The sequence below is a fragment of the Salmo trutta genome, chromosome 3 (genome assembly GCF_901001165.1).
Source record: "Salmo trutta chromosome 3, fSalTru1.1, whole genome shotgun sequence".
Classification (NCBI taxonomy): domain Eukaryota; kingdom Metazoa; phylum Chordata; class Actinopteri; order Salmoniformes; family Salmonidae; genus Salmo; species Salmo trutta.
The window spans coordinates 26,370,591-26,380,718 of NC_042959.1; the positions used below are offsets into that span (position 1 = coordinate 26,370,591).

General features: G+C 41.5%; 2 protein-coding genes across 2 annotated transcripts; one reads left to right on the forward strand and one right to left on the reverse strand.

Moving 5' to 3' along the window:
- Positions 1-1,777: 1,777 nt before the first annotated feature.
- On the reverse strand, positions 1,778-7,435 carry LOC115171279 (caltractin). The gene is made up of 5 exons (XM_029727940.1): positions 7,287-7,435; positions 6,394-6,549; positions 6,123-6,251; positions 2,194-2,331; positions 1,778-2,101 (listed from the first exon to the last, which is right to left on the reverse strand). Exons 1-5 carry the CDS (start codon positions 7,287-7,289, stop codon positions 2,012-2,014), a joined length of 516 nt encoding a protein of 171 aa, XP_029583800.1. The 5' UTR covers positions 7,290-7,435; the 3' UTR covers positions 1,778-2,011.
- Positions 7,436-7,922: 487 nt separating this feature from the next.
- On the forward strand, positions 7,923-10,128 carry bbs12 (Bardet-Biedl syndrome 12). Its single transcript, XM_029718199.1, has one exon. It carries the CDS (start codon positions 7,923-7,925, stop codon positions 9,840-9,842), a length of 1,920 nt encoding a protein of 639 aa, XP_029574059.1. The 3' UTR covers positions 9,843-10,128.

Sequence of the window (10,128 nt, forward strand, 5' to 3'; positions counted from 1 at the left end):
GCAACCGAGAACAGACGATTTTTACGCGCTTCAGCGGTCCCGTTCTATGAGCTTGTGGCCTACCACTTCGCGGCTGAGCCGTTGTTGCTCCTAGATGTTTCCACTTCACAATAACAGCACTTACAGTTGATCGGGCAGCTCTAGCAGGGCTGAAATTTGACGAACTGACTTGTTGGAAAGGTAGCATCCTGTGACAGTGCCACGTTGAAAGTCACTGAGCTCTTCAGTAAGGCCATTGACTGCCAATGTTTGTCTATGAAGATTGCATGGCTGTGTGCTCGATTTTATAACTGTCAGCAATTGGTATGGCTGAAATAGCTGAATCCACTAATTTGAAGGGGTGTCCACATACTTTTGTATATATTGTGTATCTCCAGCTATCCACTAACTAGACATTTTTATGGGATAAAAACAATATATTTCTGAGGGCATGGTGACTGTTCACTATACACTAGACAGAGGGGGTTCCTTTCTCAAACTCACTTTGGTCACGTTGAGAAAGTGGACCGACTGATTTGACTCATGGACCTATTCTCAAAATGCAATATTCTCTGCTGGTTTGTTATACATTTTGGTTACTTGATAATTACACATTTGTGCATCAGATGCAAGGTACATTTCCCCGATATATTTTGTTTGTAATATGCACTAATGCTATTCCATCTTAGAGATTTGAGACACATTTGAGATAAATGTCTTTGATTAATATTTTCCATCTGACTCAATCTATGAATCAGGTTATCAGAACTTTTACAATAACAAGCATTCTCAAAATAATACAGTTCTATGAGGCTTGGAAAAATACGTAAGCATTATATCCTGTTTATTTAGGCAGAGCGGAATGGTTCATTTTCTTACACCTCTACGTGTCATGATTTATCTGCATGTCTGATCATCTCACCGCACATCTCTGTATTGCTATGCTTGTAGTCATGTCATTAAAATCAAATCTAAATCAAATAATGTATGTTGTCCATGTTTCTTTTATTGTATTTCTGTGTTTTGGCCTGTTAGCCAGGAATACTGGTTCTCAGATGACTTGCTTAAAGAAAGACCTGTAAGTCAAACGGCCAAGACCCTGTAAAATGTTCAAATCAATGTAATGATCCATGTAATTACAATGTAATGACCCAGCATTTGTGGGAGCAGTATGGCAGTCTGCCATTGTTTGAATAAGTCAGACCAAATGAGTTATGGTTACTGACTCACCCAGTGATCACTTTTACTGACAGTTACTCATCTTACATTCAACCCAGTCATTTCTTATACCATGCATGGAGTTATCCGAGAGTGACTTAGTCATAACATTCAGCCAGCCATATTTTTATATTTAACTAGGCAAGTCAGTTAAAAACAAATTCTTATTTACAATGACGGCCTAGGAACAGTGGGTTAACTGCCTTGTTCAGTGGCAGAAGGACAGATTTTTACCTTGTCAGCTCGGGGATTCAATCTAGCAACCTTTCGGTTACTGGCCCAACGCTCTAACCACTGGGCTACCTGCTGCCATAGCTTATGTTTATTTGATTCAGAGCTGTAAGTTTGTCTAGATAATGTGAAGCGTATAATCAAAAGCTATTTCAATAAGCAAACTGTTTAACTGAACTTGAGAAAAAGGGCTAAATCATATGTCTAAGTTAAGACAATTATAACTGCACTTCATTTCATATGTCACAAGAGGGAACCAAATAGCAATAGGAGCCATACAGTAATAGGTGCAAGGGTCCTTGGAATAAACAATATAATTTCACTTCCATGGTAAAGAGGAGGCCATAACTTAGATTTTAACTCTGATTTAATTAAAATAGTCAAGATAAGTAAAATATGATGAAATATTTTTTTTAAAACATTAAAATATACAACAATCTGTGTATTGATCTGTTAAATTTACAAGCCATATAAAAAAAAAGCCACTAAACGCTATCTCATAAAGTACCCTTAAAACAATCAAAAGGCATCTAAGTGAGACTGTTCCAGCAGTGGAAGATAAACCTTGGGAAACATAAGACGTTCAATATAGGCTTGTCTTCTTCATTATCCTTAGAAACTCCTGCTCGTTGATCTCTCCATCTCCATCTCGGTCTGCTTCGTCAATCATTTCCTTTGAAAGATGCATTGTTTTAACAGTCAGGATTTCTGCATTGAGTATGTTTAGATGTGAGCAGAACACCAACAAGTAACATCCTAACATACCTGCAATTCTTCATCTGTCAGGTTTTCACCTAGCTCCTTGGCAACTCTCTTGAGATTTTTGAAGGAAATTTTTCCTGTGCCGTCATCATCAAATAAGCGGAAAGCCTTTAGGATTTCTTCTTTTGAGTCTTTTTCACTCTGATTAAAAAAAAAACAATATATCAAGATTATGTAGACAGGAGACAAAATTCCAACCAAAGACCTGCCAAAATTATTGGTCATGTACACAGATTTGCTATCGCAGGTGCAGGGAAATGCTTGTGTTTTCTAGCTCCAACAGTAATATATATTTTGACTGGTACTAATATACACTACCGTTCAAAGGTTTGGGGTCATTTAGAAATGTCCTTGTTTTTGAAAGCAAAGCAATTTTTTTGTCTATTAAAATAACAGCAAATTGATCAGAAATAGTGTAGACATTGTTAATGACTATTGTAGCTGGAAACGGCAGATTTTTTATGTAATATCTACATAGGCGTACAGAGGCCCATTATCAGCAAACATCACTGTGTTCCAAAGGCACTTTGTGTTAGCTAATCCAAGTTTATCATTCTAAAAGGCTAAGTGATCGTTAGAAAACCCTTTTGCAATTATGTTTGCACAGCTGAAAGTTGTTGTCCTGATTAAAGAAGCAAAAAAAATGGCTCTTTAGACTAGTTGAGTATCTGGAGCGTCAGCATTTGTGGGTTCGATTGCAGGCTCAAAATGGACAGAAACAAAGACCTTATTTCTGAAACTCGTCAGTCTATTCTTGTTCTGAGAAATGAAGGCTATTCCATGCGAAAAATTGCCAAGAAACTGAAGATCTCGTACAATGCTGTGTACTACTCCCTTCACAGAACAGCGCAAACTGGCTCTAACCAGAATAGAAAGAGGAGTGGAAGGCCCTGGTGCACAACTGAGCAAGAGGATAAGTACACTAGAGTGTCTAGTTTGAGAAACAGACGCCTCACAAGTCCTCAACTTGGAGCTTCATTAAATAGTACCCGCAAAACACCAGTCTCAACATCAACAGTGAAGATGTGACTCCGGGATACTGGCCTTCTAGGCCAGGTCATCTGATGCAGCACTCCATCACTCTCCTTCTTGGTCAAATAGCCCTTACACAGCCTGGCCAGAGCTTGAGAGGATCTACAGAGAAGAATTGTAGAAACTCCCCAAATACAGACGTTACAAACTGTAATCTCAGCCAAAGGTGCTTAAAAAAAGTACTGAGTAAAGGGTCTGAAATACTTATGTAAAATGGGATATCCATGTTTTATTTTTAATACATTTGCAAAATTTTAAAAAAACCTGTTTTCGCTTGGTCATCATGGGGTATTGTGTGTAGCTCTGGAGCAGATTTTCATTAAGGACCTCTGTACTTTAATCCGTTCATCTTTCCCTCGATTCTGACTATTCTACCAGTCCCTGCCGCTGAAAAACATCCCCGCCACCATGCTTCACCATAGGGATGGTACCAGGGTTCCTCCAGACATGATGCTTGGCATTCAGATCAAAAAATGCAATCTTGGTTACACATCAGACCAGATAATCTGGTTTCTCATGGTCAGAGTCCTTTAGGTGCCTTCTGGCAAACTCCAAGTGGGTTGTCATGTGCCTTTTACTGAGGAGTGGCTTCCATCTGGCCCCTCTACCATAAAGGCCTGATTGGTTGAGTGCTACAGAGATGTCAGAGTAACCATCGGGTTCTTGGTCACCTCCCAGACGGCCAGCTCTAGGAAGAGCCTTGGTGGTTCCAAACATCTTCCATTTAAGAATGATGGAGTCCACTGTGTTCTTGGGGACCTTCAACGCTTCAGAATTTTTTTTGGTGCCCTTCCCCAGACAGCAGGAGCGGTAGAGATACTCTCAAAGATCGGCTATGAAAAAGCCAACTGACACTTACTCTTGTGTTACTGACTTGTTGCACCCTCGACAACTACTATGATTATTATTATTTGACCATGCTGGTCATTTATGAACATTTGAACATCTAGGCCATGTGCTGTTATAATCTCCACCCGGCACAGCCAGAAGAGGACTGGCCACCCCTCATAGCCTGGTTCCTCTCTAGGTTTCTTCCTAGGTTTTGGCCTTTCTAGGGAGTTTTTCCTAGCCACCGTGCTTCTACACCTGCATTGCTTGCTGTTTGGGGTTTTAGGCTGGGTTTCTGTACAGCACTTTGAGATATCAGCTGATGTAAGAAGGGCTATATAAATACATTTGATTTGATTTGATCCTTGACACAATCCTGTTTTGGAGCTCTACAGACAATTTCTTAGACGTCATGGCTTGGTTTTTGTTCTGACATGCACTGTCAACTGTGGGACATTATACAGACAGGTGTGTGCCTTTCCAAATCATGTCCAATCAATTGAATTTACCACAGGTGGACTCCAATCAAGTTGTAGAAACAACTCAAAGATGATCAATGGAAACAGGATGCACCTGAGCTCAATTTCAAGTCTCATAGCAAATGGTCTTATGTAAATATGATGTCTTATTTTTTATACATTTGCAAAAATTTCTAAAAACGTGTTTTCATTTTGTTATTATGGGGTATTGTGTGTAGATTGATGAGAGAAAAAAATGAATATAATACATTTTAGCATAAGGCTGTAACGTAAAAAATGTGGGAAAAAAGTCAAGGGCTCTGAATACTTTCCGAATGCACTGTATATAAAGCAAATAAATAAATAAGGCCCTAATCTATGGATTTCACATGACTTGAATATAGATATGCATCTGTTGGTCACAGATACCTTAAAATATATTTTTGGGGGGCGTGGATCAGAAAACCAGTCCGTATTGGGTGTGACCACCATTTGCCTCATGCAGTTGATCAGGCTGTTTATTGTGGCCTGTGGAATGTTGTCCCACTCCTCTCCAATGGCTGTGCGAAGTTGCTGGCTATTGGCGGGAACTGGAAAATGCCATCGTACAAATCGATCCAGAGCATCCCAAACATGCTCAATGGGACAGGTGGGAATGCCGGGCCATGGATGAACTGGGATATTTTCAGCTTCCAGGAATTGTGTACAGATCCTTGCGACATGGGGCCGTGCATTATCATGCTGAGGTGATGGTGGCGGATGAATGGCATGACAGTGGGCCTCAGGATCTCATCACGGTATCTCTGGGAATTTAATTGCCATCGATAAAATACAATTGTGTTCATTTTACCATAACCCCACCATCAGGTACACTGTTCACAACGCTGACATCAGCAAACCGCTCGCCTACACGACACCATACGCGTTGTCTGCCATCTGCCCGGTACAATTGAAACCGGGATTGAAGTCAGCCCCGAAGTCAGTTACGAAGCCAAACTGCAGTCAGGTCAAGACCCTGGTGAGGATGATGAGAACGCAGATGAGCTTCCCTCAGACAGTTTGTGTTGAAGTTCTTCAGTTGTACAAACCCACAGTTTCATCAGCTGTCCGGGTGGTTGGTCTCATACAATCCAGCAGGTGAAGAACACAGTCTGCGGTTGTGAGGCCAGTTGGACGTACTACCAAATTCTCAAAAACGACGTTGGAGGCTGCTTGAACATTAAATTCTCTGGCAACAGCTCTGGAGGACATTCCTGCAGTCAGCATGACAATTGCACGCTCCCTCAAAACTTGAGACATCTGTGGCGTGGCATTGTGTGACAAAACTGCACATTTTACAGTGGCCTTACTGTTATTGTCCCCAGCACAAGGTGCACCTGTGTAATGATAATGCTGTTTAATCAGCTTCTTGATATGCCACACCTGTCAGGTGGATGCTCACTAACAGGAATGTCAAAATTTTTGAGAAGTAAGCTTTTTGTGTGTATGAAACATTTCTGGGATCTTTTTTCAGCTCATGAAACATGGGACCAACACATGTTGTGTTTATATTTTTGTTCAGTGTATAATTGTGAACCAATCCTTTAATCTCTTCTTGACTAAGAAAATACATACCATTTTCTGTGTCATCATACAGAGAAAGTCATTAAAATCAATGGTCCCAGAGCCCTCCTTGTCGATGTTTGCTATCATCTTCTTGATCTCTTCTTTCTTTGGTTCAAAGCCAAGGGCACGCATGGCAACCTGGAGCAGCAGAAATAAATAAATTGTTTATATTCAAGAAACAAAAGAAATGTTTTTTTGGGGGGAAAACTTAGCATACGCTGAAACAGTGGATGGCATTATGGTGACTAGCTGAGTGAACCATTTATATTCTACGGTATACCTTGAGTTCCTTCACGTCAATTGTTCCTGAGCCATCTGTATCAAACAAGTCAAAGGCCTCTCTGATCTCCTGCTTTTGTTCCTCTGTCAAGTCTGGTTTAGGACCTGCCTTTTTCCTCTGGTTGGAATTGGTGTTGGGTTTTCGGTAGCCTGAAGCCTGTAACATAACAAACTGTCAGAGTTTACCTGTACAGCTGATCATAAGGGAAACATTGATAGTATCACAACAAGCCTTATTGTAGATGGCTATCTAATGTTACCCTATGTAACTTGAGTTCATGCAGTGCAGGTCCTAAAATGTTCCTATCTCCCCTACCAGCCAAATGCTGGTAACAGGTCAGATTTAACATCTATTCAGAATAGCAGATTTTGATGCACTCTGTGTATACTGCTGTTCTGAAGTGCATTGATAAATTGGCTATGAATTAAAGGTATGATGTTTCCTATTTAACTAAACACCATGTGGCTGGTAAAGGGTCTGTTTTGGGCACTGCTGCTCAGTGAGATGGTACACATTAAAGCTGAAAATATGTTGTGCATGGGGGAGGAAATTATTTGGAGAAACTATCAAGGAAATGGCACTTGGGCCCCAAGTCAATGACGCTAACGCAATAAGACAACTTAGCTATCTAGCTACATGCAAACGTTTAACAAACTGAAGTGTTGTAGTGGCTAAACCCTGTGAAAGTGATCTTATTATTTTTGCCACCAGCTAGCTAACGTTACTAGCCACAACGTTGCAGAATGGCTGCTGCAAAGAGTTGAGTTGAGTGACGTTACAGTAGCTCACTAGCTTGAAACCCATCTGTGTACCTAGCTCAACGGACAAATAGAAACTGCTAGCTGACTAGCTACGAAACTATAGATAACAGTTACTAAAGTAGAGCTACATACCATCTCCAAATATCAGCCCTGCGACGAACAAAATAGATGTATTTGAACTCAACGAAGTGTATCAGGCGACATGTAAACAAAGCTTGCTTGAAACTATTGTAGTATGCGTTATTTTAATTGACAAGGGAACAGTCCATCAGAAAATGAGTAAACCTTCAGGAAATGACGATGAGGGCTTGCGTTGACCAATAGAAAAGTGGGTGGGACATAAGCGACTGTTTATTTGGTTATTTTCGTGTCTCTTAGCAACAAGTGGGCGCTTGTTTGCACACGCGCACACACGGATTACAGGAGCAGATAACTGGAGCAGAGCTTGAGCTAGGCTGAAGCTCACAGAGAACCTGGAACTGTAGCACGCAACACAAAGGTCTTAGGAAAAAGTAAGTTAATCGTTGTGTTGCGCAATAGATTTGCTAAATTCAAATGATCTTCCTAGCAAGCTAAGCCTTTCAATGTACATTATCCGATGTTTTAGGACAGGACCAGGTTGATGTTAGCTATCACAGCTAGCTAGCATGCTAGCCAGCTAAGTATTTATTGCTGTATCTCTTACTGTGTGTTAATGATCCTTCTGGTAAATAGTTTGGAAATGTGTTCTATTTTTACACAGAATGACCCTAATATAAAATTCCTAACATGTCTATCTTACAGGCGTCACAGAAAATGGGAAGTACAATTATTAGTCAAAGACTTCATGTTGGACTGCAGCAGCTCACAGCTTTGGCGGCTGTCACACATTCCTTTTTGGGCCCCAATAAAAACCACAAGTTCATTCAAGACGAGTCTACCGGGGAGTCCTCCTTGGTGTGCACATGTTTCCGTGTCTTGGAGCACTTAGACCTGACCTGCTCTGTAGGTCAGCTGGCCAATGAGACAATCCAAGCTCACCAGAAGGTATTCCACTCAGGTGCGGGGTGCCTGCTATTTATGGCTGGGGTCTGGAGCAGGGCTGCCCTCGAATGTCTCCACAAAGGCATTTCAATCCCACATATTGTGTCAGCCATGTCTGAAGGGCTGGATATATGTTGGGAAGTCTGCAGGTCAAACAGTGTGTCGATTGAAGACATTCGACCGGTTGCTTCTGATAGTGGCATATCAGTACTCCAGGGCTCTCCACACACAGTGTTACGTAACCCTGTCACAGGGATGAACTCTAGCCATGGGGCCCTCAACAACAAGAAACAAAGCAGAATAAAACTCACTCACAGCAGACATTTTTGTGCAAATGATAAAGCTGATGGGAACACCACACCAGGGTTATTTCCCCATGCAGTGAGTTCTAACGGAGTTGATATTCCTCACCTCGCTGAAGCTGTGAGCCATGGATGTGTGGATGCAATGAGCTTAGTGGTTGAGGTGAGCAAGATACAGTCAAAGAACAATGGAAGTGGTGACAGCTGTAGAACATTTGATGTCAACAAGCTGGTAACGTGCACTCTGCCAGGCTTGTCAGAGGACCATTCATGTGTTTTACCAGGTTGTGTTGTTCTGCTCTCTGCAGAGCAGGCTTCCCTTGTTCATCACATGAAAGAACAGAAGTGGCAAGTTGTTCTCATTAATGGAGATCTCAGTGAAAAATATCGCCATCTTGGTTTCAATAACAAGAATGACATCAGCCAAGTGACCGACAAGTTGGACTTGAAAGGCCTCAGCAAAGAAGATGATTGGGAAGACAATGTTTTAACAACTCTGTTGAAAAACAATGTGAATCTAGTTTTAGTCAATGGAGAGGCAAGTGAAAGACTCACCCAGCACTGCATGAGACACCGTATACTTGTGGTTGAGAGGGTGAAGCCTGACATTTTGAAGGACTTTGCAGAAACAACAGGAGCTGTCCCTGTCACCTATGCCACACAACTGAGTAAGCACTGTGTCGGCACCGGGGTAGAAATCTCCATATGGAGAGACTGCAGTGGCAACAGAAGGAGAGCATCAATGGCTGTGAACATTGTCGCTGATCGCACTGCGCTGGTCACAGTGGTCCTCACCACCTCTGTGCACAGCAAGCTGCACACCTTGGAGGACTGTTTCTGGGGCTGTGCCTATCGCCTACACCACACACTGAAAGACAGGAAACTACTCCCCGGTGCTGGAAAGACTGAATTGCTTTGTGTTCAAACCCTTCAAAAGCACATTGAAGATAATGGTGAACAAGCTAAACAAGGAAGAGCAGGAAACACACACAGGGCTGATGTGTTTCAACTCATGGCAGATGGTTGGATGGACTACATTTCCACTCTGATGTTGAACAGTGGAACATGTTCAAAAGTGGATGCTTGGACTACAATCAATCAGCAGCTGAAAGATTTGAATGAGGGATTATCTCTAGATGCTAATTTCTCAAGACTGCTATTGAGAGATGACACCGAGGATGGTATGATGTCCCCAGATATGAAGCGCAGTGCAGGGAAGGTCTATGACAATATGACAGTGAAGTTGGAAGCATGGAGGAAAGCCCTGGATCTTGTTTTCCTTGTGTTACAGACAGACACTGAGATCATTACTGGCATAGATCCTAAACAAGTGGAGGGGCAATCAAATGTTATGGTGCTTTGATGGTTTTAAGTGTACACATTGCTGCGTACTATCATTTTTGTATATTATCATGAAATGCATAACATGTCTAAATGTGTTTTATTCTTTGAATCCAAATATGCTGAAAAATGAATAAACTGTTGTAATTTCAGAGGTATAATTTAAGTTATTAGAGCTTGTCAGCCATTCGTAAATTGCACTGGCCCAGCAACATTTTACCACATGGGGGAGACAAAGGATATGAACGTTAAGGCATTTCACATGGTTTCCAACTCTATGGCTATATCAATAAACATGTCAAAATCCA